We start from the raw sequence: 19542 nt of genomic DNA, 5'->3' as shown, positions 1-19542 counted from the left end.
AGGATTTTTTGGGGGGAGGGAGGGTTTGGGGGACAGAGAAAGCTATTTGGCCTGGACCTCTTTCACCTTTAGTCTTGAGATTTGAAGTCTTTAAATCTTTGCCTCTTTAAATCTTTGCCTCTTATCTCTGTCATTGACTTCACATTTAATTGGGATTTAAACCAGAAAAGAAGGACAGTTAGAAGCTTATATTGAAATTTCAAAATAAGTACTATACAATAGCGAATTTAGATAATACCATTTTATTTTGGGGATTGTGTTAATTTTATCTGGATACTTTTTTATTATTTCCTTCTTAGGTAAAAGACTGGGTAGAGCGGTTGATGAAGACCCTCAGAGATCCCTCCCTACCTCTCCTAGAATTGCAAGATATTATGACCAGTGTCTCTGGCCGCATCCCTCCCAATGTGGAAAAGTCTATCAAGAAGGAAATGGCTCAGTATGCCAGCAATATCACATCAGTCCTCTGTCAGTTTCCCAGCCAGCAGGTATCTGTAGAATAACACTATCATTTTCTACTGGAGTTCATGCTGTAGGATTCCTTCCTGTTTGTTTCCTCCTTACTCTCTGGATGTTGTGCTTTTGCAGTTTTAAGCATTGTGCCCTTCACAAAACTGCCTCAGAGTACAAGCCCAATAATGAAAGTATTGTACCTGAAATGCAAAGTATCTGTGGTTATGAGAAAAGCATATTGGCCAGGTATTCCATAGAGGTTTGTTCTTGGGGCTGTTAGAGGTATTTTTGTAAATTTAAAGTAGAGGGATATTTGCAGTTTATTATCAGAGACTTCCTTACTACCTCAGTAGCATGTTTACCCTTTGCATATAAAGCAAGTTTACATATAGGGATTGAAGCTAGGGAAGTGGAGAGTAAAGTTTGAACTTTGACCTTAAGGATATATTGCCTGTCATGCCCTCTGGTAGTTTTTGCAATGTACTCATTAGTTCATATGGGAAAGGGTGAAAAGACATTAAAGTTACTTGCTTATTTAACACAAGCCCCTAAACTATGCCAGGTAACTTCTAGAAACTCCCAACATATGAAAGATAGAAATGGTCATATTATAATTAAGAAGATTCCTAGTGGTGATGCTATACAAGTTAATGCTTTGGGTCCCTTTGTTGGGTTGGGCTTCATTTTTTCTTTCTTATACTTTATTAGATTGCCAACATCCTAGATAGCCATGCAGCTACCTTGAACCGGAAATCTGAACGAGAAGTCTTCTTCATGAACACTCAGAGCATTGTCCAACTGGTACAGAGGTAGTTACATGTGACTCCAGATTCTCAGACCTGTTCATCCCTATACCTTCTTCCTTCTAAGTAATCAGAGATTTACTTCAGGTTTGACTTAGAGAAATTAGAAAGCAGTTATATTTAAGAAAATACCTTATATTTTCTAAATATCTTAGAATTATGGGCTAACTCTTATACTCAATATTTGTGATGAATTTGTTCTATATTTTCCTGTTAATTATTAAAGCACAGAAATTTTATTTTTTTTCCTTGAAATTTGATGAAACCCTTAATTTTTCTTCTGGCACAAAGCTCAGTGTGACATTTCTTCTTAGCTTACGGAGCCAACAATTGGACTAAAGTAATATTCACAGAATGTTTTTAACTTTAAGATACTCATAAAATTTTCAGATATCTTTTAGCCATTTCAAGGGTGTGGTAGTCATTTCTACTTAGCAGTGGGAACTGAACCAAGGAGTTGTTAGGGCTATTAAGTGGTTTTTGGTTTTGTTTTGTCCTTTTTTCTCTTTTGTATATAAAGAAAAATCTTGTCTATAGCCAGATTTCTTTTAGGCTTGGGATTTAAATTAATCTGGCTAATTGATTTTAGGCTGGCCCCTATCTTGCCATATATTCAGAAGGAAAGCAGTTCAGTAGACAGTCTAGAAACTAAATCAGGGCTATGGATTTATTATTTAATAATCTGTTATTTAAGAGTGTAAGCTTGTTTTTCAGTGGAGACTGTTTTTATTTGCCTAGGTACCGAAGTGGCATCCGAGGCCACATGAAGGCTGTAGTGATGGATCTGCTGCGACAGTACCTGCGAGTAGAGACACAGTTTCAGAATGGTAAGCCTCTTCCTGAGGACTCTATATCAGAGAAAGTTCCTGGGTAGGACCTTGCAACAACTGAGCCAGTTTATCCTGGCACTAACACTTGCCATTAACAAACCCTTCCTCCTTTCACTGCTCCCTTAAAAACTAAACCTCAATAATCCCACTAATGCCAAAGAAAGAATAACAACAAAACACAGCTTGATGAGATCGTGAATCACGTGCTTCTGGGAAAGGGCTGAGATAATTTTTCTAGTAGAGATTAGCATTCCCTGTTGATGTCTTCTTGACCTTGTATAGGGAGAGTTGAATCATGACTAGGCTGAAATGGAGAAACCTTATCGGAAAAGCTCGCCTCTCAGCATCTAATCCCTGGATTGAACCACAGGCATCTAAAAAAAAGGCTTAGGTTTTCCACTACTTTTCAGTGTATCATTTAGGTGGAATTTATCCCTGGCTTTCTCTGAAGAGCTTCACTAAATGATGTATAAAGTCTCAAAATGTGAAACACCCTTGCTGATTTTAAAGCTGCATGCTGCTGATGTTGCTACCTGCCACAAGATGGCAGTGAAACACCATAAAATTGAAATATTACCTAACATTTTCTTTTATGTTTTGCTCCCTTTTACATCCTTTAAAGGATGGCTCTGCCACTCATAACTAGCAAAAATCCTCAAGTAAATATTAGCAAACTGAATCCAGCAATGTATAAAATAATTCATTACAACCAAATTGGCTTCATCCCACTAATACAAACTTGATTAATATTGAAAAAACTGAATAATGTAATTTATCATGTAACAGCTTTAAAAGAGGAAAAAAACATGGTTATCATCTCAAGATATAGGGAGAAAAGCATTTGGTCAAATTTAATATTTGTTCATGATAAACTCTTAGCAAAGAAGAATGAAATGGAACTTCTTTAATCATGTGAAGGTTCCCCATCAAAAATCTATAGATACATCATACATAATAGTAAGATAGTGAAAGCATTCTCTTTAAGATTAGGAATGAGACAAGGACACCTGCTATCACTACTTTTATACAGCATCATACTGGATTTCCTAGCCAGTGCAGTAAGACAAGAAAAAAAATTAAAGGTATGAGGACTAGAAAGGAGTAAGGAAATAAGTCTGCCACTATTGGATATGATATAATCTCTACCTTGAAATCCTCAAAGAATCCACATACTTATTAGAATTATTTAAAGTTTAATAAGTTTGCATACAAAAGTCAATATATAACATCCAAAAGTGTTTTTTTTAAAAGAACAGTTATTTAGAAAAGCAATTTAGAAAAATATGCCATTTAAAATAGGAAACCAAATATTATATACTAAGGAGTAAGTCTAACAAAAACATGTACAAGCCTCCTTTAGAGAAAATTATAATCAGATAACAATAATATAGAATGTTTAAATAAATATCATGGTCTTAGATTAGAATATATACTTGCAAAATAGTGATTCTCCCTGAATTCATCTGTAGTTTTGTTAACATTCTAATAAAAATCCTAGTAGAGTATTTTCATGAAATTTGTCAAGCTAATTCTAAAATTTTCATGAAAGAAGTCTGACAATAATAAGTGTCTAAGAAATGTAAGGTGGAGGGATTTGTCCAGTTAAATGTCAAGATTAAATATAAAGCTATATTAATGAAGAGATAGTAATATTGGTGTAGGGACAGGTTACTAGAACAATGCAACATAATAGTCTAGAAACAGATCCACACATATATGAAAACTTACTTTATAACAGAGCAGGCAGTGTAGATCATGAAGAAAGGGTAGGCTTTTCAATAAATGATACTGAGACAATGGGTTATTTATACAAAACCAAAAGAAGAAATTGGATCACTTCTTTCTATCATATACACACAAAAATCAATTCCAGATGACTTAAAGACTTAAACATGTGCTAAAGAGGCAAAACTTAACTTTTTAGGGGAATATTCTTAGACCTCAGGGTAGAGAAGATTTTATCATATAAGACGTAGCATATGCATACTATAAAGGAAGAGGTTGATTAATTCGACTCCACTTAAGAACTTCTGTTCATGAAAAGATACCATAAAAAGATTGAAAATAACAAGCTACCAAGACGAAAAAGATATTTATAAAACATACACCTAACAAAGGATCAGTATCTAGAGTTTATAAAGAACTGCTGTGAATCAATAAATAAAAGACAATCTAACATAAAAATCGGTAAAAGATATAAAAAGATAATTCACAAGAGAAACACAAATGATCCTCAAGCTTATGAAAAGATGTTCAATATTATTACCAATTAGAGAAATGTGAACCAAAACCACAATAAAATTGGCAAGAATTAAAAAGTCACATCATCTTCTTCCACTGCTTCTATAGGCGGAAGTGCAAATTTCCAAAGTGTAAAACGCTTTGGAAAACGGTTTGTCAATATCTAATAGAGTCGAACTTTTGTATACTCTTCAACCTAGCAGTTTCACTCTTAGATAATATACTCTAAAAAAAACTCTTACATGTGTTTATTTGGAGAACTATAAAAGACTGTGGCAACATTGTTTATAATAGCAAAAAAGACAGGAAACAATCCAAAATGCACACAAGTAGAATAGATCGTGAATTCTATTGGCATCAGTGCATTTCTACAATGGATTAATATACGGCAGTGAAAATGGATGGACCAAGGTACACAGCTGAACAAAAGGATGAATCTCAAAATCGTAATGTTAAGGGAAAGAAACAAGTTACAAAAGGAGCCATACACAATGATTCCATTGTTATCAAGTTGAAAAACAGGAAAAATGAAACTATATATACATTTGTGATAAATGTAAAGAAAAGCCAAAGAATGATTAACATAAAATTCAGCTTAGTTGTTTCTGAGGAGGAACACATAGGATCCTTCAGAGGTACTAAAAATGTTCTATTTAAGATAGATAGTAGTTACATGGCTGTTTATTTATTCTCCTGTATGTAAATTTCACAACAAAAACGTTTTTAGGAAGAGAATACTTGGTATCATTGCTTTCTTCCTGCTTAGTGTTTCTGCTGCCTCTCCCCTGGGTAAATATTCTTTTTATTTCCCCTGGTCTTAGTAATTCCTATTACCAAGATATAGTTTTGTTGTCATTTCAAAGCCAAGTCTTGGTCGGGAGAAATATAAATTTATATAGGACAATCAATTTTTAAACAGCTTTCATTTTGTTCTAAATAGGTCTTTTATGAAATAGGCAGTTCTCTAGATATTGTACTCCACTGCTTTTTGAATATATTTAGTTTCATTTTGAAAAAAATTATAAGCCAATCTTTAATATTTAAAACAGGTAAAAAGCAGAGTTGCCCTGGTTGAATGTATTCAGCACTCTAGGAATCCATGGTAATGCAATTTGAACGCCACTATTCTGGTTTGTAACAACATGGAATCTGAACTGAGGCAATAGTTCTTTAGTATTTTCATGATTTCATAAAATTCTGACCCTTGGGACTACTCAAACACTAATTCTCCTTTTCTTGGAAATTTAATTCTGAGGTAAGCTGTTTCCTAAAGAAGTGACTATTACTTATATCCCATGGTAGATATTGCTATAGTATACCAGAAGATTATGCTCCTATTGCAAAATAGCTTTCCTAGCCAGAACTAACTTGCCCCTGGTGGCCTTATGAAAGGCCAGTGAAAATATACATAAATGTACTCTCCCTGTAGACCTTTTGACTTAATGCAAGATTCTCCTTGATCTGTGCCTTAGTTTGGATTAGGAATTCCTAGGCATTTCTTAACTATTTCATGGACTTATGGTAGAAAATGTTGATTCCAGAGGTGGCAGCCATCTTCCTTGAAGATATTGATAAGTTTGTGTCATTTTATTTTTGAGCTAAAACTGTTCCTTTTGGTTAGGGTGAAACATTTTCAATGAGTCAGACACGGAACCAGAATCTCAAGCTGGAGTGGACTTTAAAGATGGCATTGACATTTCTTTTAAAGCAGCAGAACCCTCTCTTTTAAGGAAATCATTCCAGGAAGCTAAAAGAGAGAATTTAGAGTAAAGGTGGGGGTTGGAGTTATCCCCAACCCCTCAGTCTCTAGGCACACCCTCCCCCTACCTCTCAATTTTTTGTGTGTGAAAAGAATGCTCAGAGAGGGAAAGTGATTTGCCCAGGAGCACATAGTAAATTAGCAACAGAGCTAGGCTTTGAGCCCAGGTCTTACAACCAGATTGCCAACTTCCTGGTCCAGTGTTCCTTTTACAAAACCACACTGCCAATTCTGGACAGATCCCTCCAAGAAAATTCTTAAGTGGTTTCTTCTCAATGATTATCAGGTGAATTATAGACATTAAAAAACAAATAACATATAAATATGAACATTGATATTTATCAATTCTTTTTGCTGCTTGTAGGTCACTATGACAAATGTGTGTTCGTCCTTCGAGAGGAGAACAAGAGTGACATGAACACTGTACTGAACTATATCTTCTCTCATGCTCAAGTTACCAAGAAGAATCTTCTGGTCACAATGCTTATTGTGAGTACAGTTTTTCAGAACCTGTAAGGATGGCCGATGTAGGAAAAAGCATTTCTCCTGATGGCTGTCGTCAGAGGAAAAGCTCCTATCTTTTATAATTGTGGGATGAGTGGGGCTTGGGTTGTAGATTAACAGTTTCTCACAGCTGCCTTTGTCCTTGACCTGGAAGAAAGTGCTCCCGTCAGGAAAGGATTGTTCTGCCTATTATGCATATAATCATGCACGGAAACTCAGATCTCTTGCTTCTACTTAGAGAAGCCCTGTGTCTCCTCATTCCTGTTGTCACTCATGGAAGTATCTTTAAAATTTAGTCTTATCCAGCCAGTGTACTTTTTCATTATAACTCTTTTTTGTTCCATGAATATCAGCAATGGCTGTCATGTCCAAAACTTAAGAACAAAAAACAACTGTTAGCAATCCAGTATTGCTCCTCCCCTACCAAACATATTTAAATTTATTTCGCATCTTCTTTGGTCCTTTTCTGTTTTATTTACATAGAAATCTAAGCTCAGATTATTGTATTGGTAGTAGAAATATGCTTTTGTCCCCATTACCTAGTGAAGTGGGAATGAAGAGGTAAGACTAGTAGATGTGAATAGGACTAATGTACATTTGAACAGTGGATGGAATTTTTGTGGACTTAAGGATTTTTGAAGATGATTTGTAAGTTTTTCACTCCTAGATTTTTCTGATCAAGTTAATACTAGGAATTAGAGGACAGTAAAACTATTCTTAGATTCCCCACTCCATGAACAATTTCCTTGCCCCTGTATATGTGTCTTTTTTGTGGAGACTAGCGACCCTTTGGCTCCTAGAGTTTCCTTTTTTGTCCTTTTGTAGAATTGCCATTTTTGGTATCTTAATTCCATCATTTCTTCTCAGAGGGAAAAAAACCCACAAATATTCACTGCTATTTTTTATTTCATAGTTCAGAATGAAGGGAAACTGTCTACCTCACATCTGGTTAACAACGGTGTCGCTCATTCAGTTATCTGCCTAGCTGGTTAATTCTCAAAGAGATAACATTTTTTAGAATACCTACTTTTAAAAATATCTAATTATAAAGAGTGTTTATTACCTTTGCTACCTAGAATGGCTAGATGGTAGGGAAACCAGAAGATGCATTTGAAAGGAAAAAAATATATGTCAGCACTATATAATATTTATTTCAGTTTCCCCAAGTGGGAGGTTTTGACAAAGAAGTGATATCTAGGGCACCTTGCTGATAATATTTTTTCTCAATCAAAAAAGGGAAGAAATCTCTGACTAGTTAGATTTTTTTTTTTTAACTTTAATACAAAGATTGCTAATTCTCACTTGGATAAAGCCAAGACTTTCTCGTAGAAAAGGGTAATGATCAGGGAGTGGAAGAATATGTCAGTTTGTCCCTAAAATGGGGTGGAATTTGCCTTTTAAGGAAGCTAATTATGGTGAGTTTTCATTTTATTATGATTACCTTTTTAAGGACTTAACAGTTTTCTGCACTAAAAATAGACCAAAGCCCAGAATCCTCGGAGCAGCAGAAGAGTAATGATCGTCCAAGACTGTCGCTAGGTTTCTTAAATTCTAATTTGTAAGATATAGGGGCTCGGCTCGCTCCTTTTGCGGAGTGATTGTAAGTAACGCTTGCCTTAAGAATCTCATTATTGGAACACGGAGCCATATTTCCTCTGAGAATTCTGGAGTAGCTTTGAGCCGGGGCTGTTCATTTCTCAAGTAATCACGCTGGTGTGATGGAGAGAGAAAATGGCAGCTGTTCGGAGCTCAGGCCTTCAATTTTCTTCAGAGTCCAGTCACTCAAGTGTGTAATTACACGGGGGTGCTGCAGAGGCGTTGGGCCCTGTCAGAGAACTGGTTTGAGGCTTTGCTTTCTGCTTTTGCCAGTCAGGACAGGCAGAAGCCGATGGGACTCAGACTTGCTGCTGTTTCTTTTTTCTCCACCTTGTCATCCTGATTACTTCTTACCTGCGTGGATAGTACCCAAACTTTCATTCCAGCAGGCTGAGATCTTTGGAGAAAAGAGCTGTTTGTTAGTGTTTGGGTTTGGATGAATAGAACAGGGAGAAGAGGAAGAAGAAGAGAGAAAGTCAGGGAGGTGGGGGAGGAGGAAGGAGGTTGAAGAGGTGAACCAGAATGATGGATTTGTACTTTTCTTTATTTTGGCATTTCACATTTTTCTTTAAAAAACAAAACAAAACTCAGTAAATGTAGTAGGAATCTTAGCTGTTTTTACCTCATTTAGAGATTTGGAAATCAAGAAGTTAATTGATATGATTGAGCTGAGGGTCAGCTAGCAGTGACTTATGGAGCAGAGATGAGAGTTCAAATTGTGCTTTTTTTTTTTTCATCTGATGCTAATGAATGTAAGATGTGTGTTTCCTCTTTCCTTCTTGGACAGTGGTCAAGCCCCCCAACCCCACAGCTGCATTAATGGCTGTAGCTGGTAAAAGCAATTTTAGTTGTTGGGATGACTCTTTCTGTAGGTCTCACTGCCTTTTACAGGTATCACCTGAACATGGTAGCATTGATTTCCCCAGCTTGTGCTCTCAGCTAGTTTCCCTTTCTTTGCTTACCTTGGTTTCCTGATTGATGGTTATGTACCTGGCATTCCAATCTCTGCTTTCTAGAAGTAGGAATGTAGATGATGATTTCTGGGGCTTTTGAACCTAGAGGGAGGGATCAAGAAAATTGGTCTTCAGTGAATCAATATTACGGAATGTGGGCTGCTCCAAGGAAGGCTTCATTTCCTCCAGGTATTAGCATAACTTGCCCGGGGGTAACTTCCCTCAAGGACTCTCCAGCAAGTTTCTTCTAATCCTTCACCCTATCTGGAAAGCAAAATGTCAAGTAAAACGCTAAAGTCCTGTCGAGTTTTCTCCATTTGGAGGCATATTGTGCCACAGTTGAAAACAAAGTCTGGAAGCCTAACAGTAAGTTTATTTTTTTTGAAAAAGCTCTTCTTATTTCATAAATTTAATTTTCTAGAAAAAAAATCATAGAACACTGTTTATGTTTACTTAGAGGTATTTAGGAGATTCGTTAGCCAAATTAAGCTACTTGGTACCAATAAAAAAGTATCAGCACCCTCATGGCTGTCTAGATAGCCAAGTACATATCCTATAGCCACCTTGACTTGAGTAGCCATCCCCTCATTAATATTATATTTCTGATATGATCCACATGAACATGATATAAGCATGCTTCCTTATAAGTAATGCCATGCCTATGATCCTCTGGTTTGGTTTAAACAGGGAGCATTTAAAATGCTGATCAGCACCTCCTCTTAACATGACTGCAAATAATTTTGTCCAATGTGTAAGTAAAGAAGTATTTCACAGTGAACCCAGTTATTGAATAAGTGTGATATTAACAATTTCTTGTTAAAACTGTCCCATGACAACCTTGGAATGTCCAAAAGCCCAGGAGGAAGCTACCAGTTCATCGCTGGTATTGGGATTAGTGTCTCAACCAGCTGAACAATAGTTAATGTCTTGTGTGCATTACACATTAGGTTACGTTCTTTTCATTTTGAATTGCTAGTATACTAAGATCAAGTTGGAATATATTCGGCTTTTCTGGCAGTCAGTTATATAACTTTGGCTATGGTTTTGACACTTAAGCATGTTTGTCATATTTCTGCAAATATGAAATATGCCCTGTTGATGGCCACTATCGAGGTTAAGAATAAAAACAAGAAATAACTGTGTGGTACCAATCTTAACAATTATTGAGTGATTTTCACTTGGGCCTGCAGATTTATGCAAGTGACCTGTAATCCCAAAATCAGCAGTTAGGCTCATTAAATGAACCTCTTTACATTGAGAAAACATCTGCTGACATAGGTACCGTTTAATGTCATTGTTAGAAAATGTTCACCAGGATTAGATGGCGATGTTGGGCTGTCCAGTTGCCCAAAGGGAGTCTATCTCCAGGCTAGTGGGGACTAAACTTCTTTTTGTATGTTTGTATCTTAGGTTGGGTGGTTCTGATGAACAGAATGATCTTCCTTCTCTGGTGGTTTCTTTTAGGGCCTGAACATTGTGTCTAGGTCAAGGACAAGAGAGGGTTGAGAGGGTTACTATACACATAATTTTCTATTGCCAGTCTTTTTCTAAGTATTAATGATGATAATGGGGAAAATAATATTTGAATAGAAAATGTCCAAGTCAGTATAAACTAATGGAAGTAGTGGTTTATTCATACTGTGTTTGATATTTCACATCCCAGCATGGTCTGGTTTGTGTATTTTATCAAAAGGAGCTTAGGAAGATTGTCATTTGGTGATCATAGATAATTACTTCTCTACTATATTTTTTACTCTTCATAGTTCACTTTTCCTACAGATACTGTTTCTTTTTTTTTTCTACCCCTTTTCTTACTTCCTTTCTCTTACAGTTGTAAGTTGAAATGAAGTGGTTTTTTTAAAAAAGTGGTTTTGTGTGTTCTGTTTTGTTTTAACTTAGAACACGATCGTAGTTAGGCAAGAGGATAATTTCATTTTTCTTATTTATTTTAATCTCAAAAGATAAACCTGGATAATCCTGCCAAGGGAAAACATTCCGTATCAAATCGGATACAGGTTGGGTCAGAGGCTAGTGTTCTTATTGGCTTTTGTTATTAATGTTGAGACTTTAGTTTGGCTATTTACAGAGTCGTATTACCCAGGATACGTCTTAGGCTTTTAGACTTTCAGTGGGTCGTTCTGGTGATTGAAGTAAATACCTCAGAAAGGAATATGTTTTCTCTTAGAAACATTAAGTAAAGAGGGAATTAGGTAGGAAAAATTTACCTTGGTTTCCATACTCTCTGTTATCTATCATTTTTCCTTCTGTTTTTATGGTCTTGTCTTGGTAATTTTTTTCCCTTGCAATTCTATTTTGCTCATTAGTTCTCAAGAAAAGATGAGAGTTAGTTGCATTTTCTCCCTCCTCTTTGTTTTCTGCCTTAGGATAGGTGGAATAGGTCTTCCAGTCTGTGACTACATGCTCGGCCGAACCCTGGATTTATAGTCACTTTAACAGCAGCTCTTCTTCTTCTCACGCAGATGAGTGAATTCCCTGCGTTAAATAAGTGAAAACAATACATACTTGTACTTCCTTAACTATAAATCCCATCGCGTGGTTTACGACTGGACAGTTGGAGCAGACCTCTGGTTGGTGGATTGGGGAACCAGAAAGTATTTCCTGCTTTAAAATGTTTGCAAAGCCTTTTTTCCCCAGCATAATGGTGCTGAGTACTCCAAAACTATTTACCCTGTGACGTGGAAAGTAGTAGGGGTTGCAGAAAGTGTTTTGGGGAAATGCATACCTACTCCAAAAGCTCTAAGTCCCAAGCTTTTATTTATACTGCTGTGGTCATGGACTATAAAGAGTGTCCCTGAGATGGGGAAGGTTAAGTAAAAAATGGAGATTCTTCAAGAAAAAGGCTGATAATCAAGGTAAGGAGAATGTTAAAAAGCAGTAACGGGGAGCCTTTTGGGATCTGGTCATCTTTCATGTCCCCTTGATAGTAGGGGGAGAATAAAAATGCACTAAAATATGAAGGCAGTTATTTTCAAATTCCAAGTAGAGGGAACTGTACCTAAATGTGTACATTTTACATCATGTGGTATTAAGAACTACTACTATAAATAGCTATAAATTAAAAAAAAAAAAAAAAAGAGGACAGGCATTTATAAAAACTGCATCTAGCATTTCAGCCTAGATGAAAAATTACGTGGATAATGGATGAATTTAGGGAGTAAACTGACATTTCCCTGCAGAAGAAATCTTTTTCTCAAAATATGATAGAGATTTTTTTCTTAATTTTTAATTTTTAGGAAGGACCCAATACTGAAGAAACCATGGATTGTATTGTAGGAGCTGGGTTTTTTTCCTCTGATCTATCTAAGGATTCACTATGTTTAGATATTGTGGAGTGATTCTTGGTACAGCAAGAGGATAACTGATTTGGGGTATAGAATTGTCAGAATATGAGATGGTGTTTTTATTTAGTGTGTGTTTATAAATGAATAATTTGTTCTCATGTTTCTGTTTTACACCCTCCTGGGATGCTGAACATTTGGTTTGTGGAATGAGTACCACCAGGAGTGGTTCCTTTTGCTTTATTCTGCCTTCTTTCCAAAAGTGGGAGAACAGGAAAGCCTTTAATCCCTATGTTATTTAAAACCTCTTAAAACCTCATCTGTTATTTCTTACTCAGAATCTCTTGACCCCTTTTAATGGTCTCTGATGATTTCTTCTGCATGTTAAAAGTATAATGTTGATTTATAAAGAAATACATTAGGAATTTTGAATATGAATGACAGAGGGATTTGGGTTTCTTCTAGCTGCTACTTCCTCTGGGATCTTCTTTACCACGTTGTTTGGGATTTAACACAAACAAACAAACACAACCCAGGAAGTCTGCATTTTCTTATTAATTCAGCTATATTTACTTTGTTTTTATCCCCTTTTCCCATTTCAAAGTCAGATCCACCTCAGTTCCTTTTAATATAGATGTGTATGTTCTTTTTCACATTAACAATTAGGATCAGTTGTGTGGCCGGGACCCCACTCTCACTGATGAGCTGCTGAATATCCTCACAGAGCTAACTCAACTTAGTAAGACCACCAATGCTAAAGTGGCACTTCGAGCGCGCCAGGTAAGAACATATGTTGGTTATCTTGAGGAAGGTATGGTTTTCATAGATTGGGCACTGAGCTTTTACACATCATCTTCCAAAGATACAGTTTTCTATGTATGTCTCATTGCCCTCAGAACAAATGTTTTCATGCGGTATATGTTTTTTAAAAAGAAAGGAAAAAATTAACTTTGAGTCTCTTTATAATAGGAGCCCTATCTGCATTATAAAATCCTGTTATCATTCTCTACTCTTCCTAGTAGCTTCGTGATGATAAACCAAGGTCACGTGGAGGAAAGGAAACTGAGGGAAGGCAGTAGACTCAATATTTCTTCCTTCCCAAAGGGAGCTTAGAAGCAGGTGAAAACTTTTAAGTGTATAGGGAAAAAATCAACTGTGGAAAGTAGAAAGGTAATGAAATGAATCTTAGATGCTAGCAATCAGAACAACCCCAGAGAAGTCCAGTTAGTTTCACCCTGCAGTCTTCATTTCCATTCCAAAAGGTTTCAGCAGGGAAGCCAAGAGCTGGTGCTCCCTTTGTGTTTCAGTGCATGGGCATTGACAAGGAAGCAACATTTGAAGCTGTTCAGTGACCTTCTGCTTTCTCTACAATTGTATCCATGTCACTGAACTACTCAAAGTTATTGAACCTCTCAGTGACCTGCTGAGAGTATTCAGGTCCTACCGTGTCCCTGTTTGTTTGTGACACTGTTTTCACTCTCTCTGCCCCTCACATGCATTGGTGTTACATCCTGATGCTTTCTCCTTGATACTGAGTATCTGGGGCTGTCAGAGCAGCTTTTCCTAGTCTGTCTTTCTACTTCAGAGTTGCAAAAGCCTAGCTCTGCTGCATCCACCTTCCCCACAGCTGCTCCCTGCCAGACCTGATTCCCAATTAACAGCTAGTCAGGCAGTCTCTAGGACTAGCAGCTTTGCAATGGTAAATCACATGCACTGATGGAACTTGATTGAAGCTGTTTTCTCTCCCTTCCCCCTACTCCCCTTGGGAAATTGCCCACAACGCAAATCATGGTGAGAGTCAACTGAGATGCAGTATTTGGTGGCATTGGCTTTATGTTACAGGACCTAGAAGTTTACTTGGTCTCTGTTTTATCTTTGATGCCTACACTTAGATTTATATTTATTGCTTTTGTATCAGAGTTGCCTAATAGGAGCCTAGAATAATCACTCCCTTAGGAACTTAGACCTCTTATTTTGCTCTCACTCTAGGTTCTTATTGCCTCCCATTTACCATCATACGAGCTTCGTCATAACCAAGTAGAGTCTATCTTCCTATCAGCTATTGACATGTATGGACATCAGTTTTGCATTGAAAACCTACAGGTATACTTATAGCCCTTTTCTATTTCTGTGCACTCTTGTTCCCTTTACTTCTAAGCATAGTTTAATTAAGTAATTAATCAATTTGATTTCCTGTGTAAGGAAGTTTTATACCTTGACTTTCTAAAATAATTTATACTTATAAATATTTTTTCATTAAAAATGAGTTTAGAATTGTGGTGTAGCTTAAAAATCAAATAGGCTTGCCCTGATAGAAGTGTCCTATTGAAATCTTTACCTCTTGTGCTATAATTTTATTTTAATGCTTACTATTAAGCTTTATATAGAGCCAATTTTATAAGAATATTGGCTAATTTTACTGATTGAAAGGACCCTGACTATTGTTTTTAAAACAACATCATTTTCTCAGGAGTGATCTATTTGTGTACCTCGAAATAAGGATAATATTGTTATATTTAGCCAAGGGAATCTTCAGGCTCTCTCTCAGATTTCCTTCTGGAGAACCTAGAGAGGGGAGAAGGATGTTTTTGTTTTTTTGGTTCATAGTTGAAATAGATTTCAATTGTGATTCATGTCTATGGTTTACCATAGTGGAATATTGAGACAATATTTAAGAATTTGAGTAGAGATATGTCAGAAAGAATAATAATAATAGTAAATACTTCTATTAGCATATAATTAATGCATTTTTAATGCATTATATTAAGAATTATACATATTTTAAGTCTTTTAATGCTTACAACATCCCTATAAAAATGGGTATTATTATTTTCTCTATTTTGTAACTTGAAGCTGAGGCACAAAGAAAGTTCATACATTACATTCATAGATAGCAATCTAAAGTTTCCCAATTAACACCTAAATGTTTTAAATGCTAAATATTATCCATTAAAATTGGTCTCTTTGAGTTGCAATGGTTTGTCTTTGTACCTTTCAGAAACTCATCTTGTCTGAAACATCTATTTTCGATGTCCTGCCAAACTTCTTCTATCACAGCAACCAGGTGGTGAGGATGGCGGCTCTGGAGGTAAGTTTTCATAGTAACGTAACGTAACATAAAATGACCTTTTCCTTGATTTCTGTCCATTTGGCTATCATATCAATCTTTTTTCTTTGGCTTTAGGTTGGTTCTTAAGAGTCTTCTTTTCCTCTGAAACTAATGCTGAACTAGAGCCTTGCTTTACCCAGGTGTTTTAGTTGAACTAATCACCAGCTTCTAGGCTCCAATCACAGGAAAATAACTGCCAGCATTTTTCAATAGTCTCTACTTTCCAGGTTATTTGATTCTCCCATTTCATAATGAATTAGGATTCCCTGTAACACAATAAGTGAAAAAAAATATGGCTGGATCAGAATATGTACCATTTTGTCATTTGGGCCAAATAAAATAGATTTTAGTTATATTCTGAATTGTCAAGCAGCTCTTGTGAAATATTTCATCATGAGAAAAAGGTAATAACATTTAATGAACTGCGTTTTAGGTGCTTTTTCGCTTTTAATCATATTACTTCATGAAGTAAGAAAGTGAGACTCTGAGAGGTTAAGTGACTTGTCCAAATTCACATAGATAATAAGTGGAAGAATTTGCTTTGAACCCAGGTCAATCTGACTCACAGACTTCTGTTTCCACTATACCACACTGCCATAAGCACAAAAAAGGGAAGCCCTGAACACCACTGTAAAATGCCAAGTATATGTTTTTTGAAGATGAGAGAAAGGAGTGTTTTAGATGATTTTATGTAATATGATATCACTATAGTCTGTTGCAAGCTATTTTGAGTTACTCTTGCTATTTGTATTCTGTGAGTAGAGTGTAATATAACCTACTCAGTAAATACAAAATTTTAAAAATATCTCAGTGTTTTACAGCGCTTTTATGTCATTTAATGAGAAGTCTCCTATATACCTAACATGCTGATGGAATCTCGTGTAGCATTTTATGTGCATGGCAAATTGGCTGTGAAGTGCATAAGGTTGGACTGATAGTTTTTGCTGAGATGTAGCCTGTTGCTGTTTGTTTTAACTCTTGAGTCAAGTTAGTGTGTTTGAGATATTATGTCAAACTATGCCTTAATGCTTTTGCCTAGTGTTTGAAGGAGATAAATAATCTAAAATTGATTTTGGGCGATGGGAAAACTCAACAAAGCAAAATAAAGGTACAAGATAGTAAAAGGGTTCAACTGTACTGCAGTTGTTTCTGTCTTCACTCCTCAAGTAGCCCAGAATCGTCACCTTTCATTTTTCTCACTACTTGCTTTTATCTTCTGTTGAAATGATCATGCTTAATGAGTTAATAGTTGTGTTTCTATATGCTCTCTTTTGCTAAAATCAAACCTTCTTCTGAGTTTAGGTTAGTGTAAAAGGTTTATGGCACACCTTGAAATACCCAGCAGAAGCAGGCTAGTTTTGTGTCCATTTATAGTCATGGGTATAGTTTTAAGATTCCAGCTTTATTAGTTAAAGCAAGGTATTTTTATGTAGAGCCTTGGGACTTCTGTCACCACAGATTACCCTTTTCTGCATTAGATACCTCTTTCAAAGACTTTTTCCTGGGCTAACCATCCCTTAGCTTCTGTTTTTAAAGTGTATTTACTGAGGATTACTTTTTAACCAGGTGTATGTTCGAAGGGCTTATATTGCCTATGAACTTAACAGTGTACAACACCGCCAGCTTAAGGACAACACTTGTGTGGTGGAATTCCAGTTCATGCTGCCCACATCTCATCCAAACAGGTGAGTTTGAGCTAGTATGTGCACCCAAGCCAGACAGAGCTCTATCAGGAGACTTAAGGGGAGTAATGTGTATGATAATTTCATGTTTGTTTGTTTGTTTGTTTTAAGCTAGAAATATAGAGCAGAAAATGAACAGATTTAAACCATGAGAAAGGTGTCTCTTGGTGCCCACTTTTTTTTTTGGACATTTGACCTGGAGAGATAAAGTATGGTCTAATAAAGATAAAATTAGGATTATTCCATTTGTTTTTACTTGTATTATGTCACTGAGGAAACATAGAGGTTCCCCCCTCCCCTTTTTTTAAAAGTTAGAATCTACTAGCATTTTATGTGCTGGAACTTTGCCAAAAATCACTCTTTTAGCAGTTTAAATGAACATTTGGAAAATAAAAATATCTTGTGTGGAATGCTTTTCTTTTCAATATGTTTGCTATGGGTTAAGGTTATACCCGAATCAATTTCATTACCTTCCTAAAAACAGACACCTGAATTTAGCAGTTAAAACTTAGTTTTTAAAAATCACACTTCAGAAGCAAACTTAAATTCAAGAAAATTAATTAAGCCATGCTAATTCATTATTTTTCCCTTCCTAAACCCTTTAAAAAATAAAACAGACATGGAAGTTTGTTTCAGTATTGCTTTGGTCTTAAAATGAAAATATTTTATCTTAGATACTCATTTATTTCTAAACTACTCAGGCAGTGAAAACCTGGGAATTCCATCCACTCATATGTCCTTCTCTTTTAGAATTTTCATTCTTTTTAGTAATAGCACAGGAAATATAAATACCACAGCCAATTTTAAACAGCCCCCCTCCATTTCTTCTTTATGGTTTTTGGTTCTTCACTTTATATTACCAAGTACTGTGTCTTTGGGGATCCTTAGTTATAGACACCAGAAATGGCTTTGTTCTGAATTGCCACTTCACCCAAAGCAATAGAAACCTTTCCTAGAGACAAAGAAGTCTGTGCTGAGACATTTGGCCACTGGATGCCACTGTTGATCCAGCAGAGGTCAGCAAATGAGCAGAGGCAGCTTCAGAAAAAGTACTTCTCTTCTTTGTCTCAGAAGATCCTTTCACTTCTCTACCTCAAAAATACCTTATAGCTGGCAGAGAAAAGCATATATCCTTGATTTAGCAAGCATCTCTCGGTACATTTTTGCCTCCATGGATTTCAGAATCTCATTTTCTAGAAACGAATGGTTGTCCTTCAGCGAGCAGTGAAGTACTCATGGCACACATGGGCTCAGCCCTCGGTCGTCTTTCTTTTCCTGCATTCCTTGAATAATTGTAGAGAAGTACATGCTATACTTAATGCTCTTTGTAATTCTCAGGACATTCTCCTTTTCTTCCTGCTCTCTACTACCTCTTCCCTTTGGGCAGTGATTTGTAGTCAGGCTGCAGAGCTGCTTCTGATTTCCTTCCCTCCTCATCGCTCCCCTTGTCTTTCTGAATTGCTCTCCCTGTCCTACTTTTTATTTGAGGATATGTGTCCAGTTTGGTGAGGGATAGTCAACTGGAAAATGAGAGAAATGCTTCTTAACTGTTTGTTTAAAAATCTTATTCACTTTTCTATCTTGAGGGTTTGAATCTTGATTATTCCTGATATTGTTTCCAAACTTACATACTTGCCCCTCCTGACATCTGAGGTGTACACACCCCTATGGATAAAGACCAGACTTAGACAGAACTGTAATTCTGTAGTCTCTGGAAAGTCCTCCTCGGATGTGTGTACATAAAATTATAAACTACAAAGTGATTGTTATTAGTATTGATGTACATGTAAAAGTAAATAAAGATAAAGACAAAGGGAGAAAGAGAAAATAATCTGAAAACCAGAAAAATGTAAAAATTACTGTAATGCTTTTTTAGGTCTAAAGTCCTTTTGTTTAGGAGCATAAAATGTATTAATCTTAGAATGATATGTTCAGTTTTTTGGAATTATGCCCTTATTCTGACACCAACTGGTATATTGCAGTTCAGTTGTGACACCAGCTACGTCGAGTTAGACCAGATGTCACAAGTTAAGGGATCAGTTCTCCACAAAACTGTCTCTACTTCAGATGGGGCCTTGGGGAGGTGAGGGGTTCCGCAGGCCACTGTACTTTGGGCCAACTGGCCACAGATTTGGGGGTTCCCATGGCCCCCTCAGATTCAGTAATTCACTAGAATAACTTTATAGAACTCAGGAAAGCACCATACTTATGATCATAGGTCTGGGTGGGTCCTGAACACAGAGCTTCTCTATTCTTTCTCTCTGCAATCAGGGTGTTTCATCTTACGATCATATCATTGTGTTCCAACTCAGA

At 36.3% G+C, this 19542-nt stretch overlaps 1 protein-coding gene across 7 annotated transcripts in view; it reads left to right on the top strand.

The window, feature by feature from the left end:
• Positions 1–19542, top strand: part of ACACA (acetyl-CoA carboxylase alpha) — a 244968-nt gene that overhangs the window by 103299 nt on the left and 122127 nt on the right. For all 7 annotated transcript variants that reach the window (XM_025041628.1, XM_025041629.1, XM_025041627.1 and 4 more), the window contains 8 exons: positions 300–488; positions 1162–1262; positions 1995–2083; positions 6451–6575; positions 13105–13218; positions 14428–14541; positions 15437–15526; positions 17114–17232. In XM_025041628.1, coding sequence (XP_024897396.1) covers positions 300–488; positions 1162–1262; positions 1995–2083; positions 6451–6575; positions 13105–13218; positions 14428–14541; positions 15437–15526; positions 17114–17232 — 941 coding nt within the window. The remainder of the gene's footprint in view (positions 1–299; positions 489–1161; positions 1263–1994; positions 2084–6450; positions 6576–13104; positions 13219–14427; positions 14542–15436; positions 15527–17113; positions 17233–19542) is intronic.

The sequence above is a fragment of the Pteropus alecto genome, unplaced genomic scaffold, assembly GCF_000325575.1.
Source record: "Pteropus alecto unplaced genomic scaffold, ASM32557v1 scaffold98, whole genome shotgun sequence".
In the NCBI taxonomy this organism is placed as follows: domain Eukaryota; kingdom Metazoa; phylum Chordata; class Mammalia; order Chiroptera; family Pteropodidae; genus Pteropus; species Pteropus alecto.
This window is presented reverse-complemented; position numbering and strand designations above follow the sequence as displayed.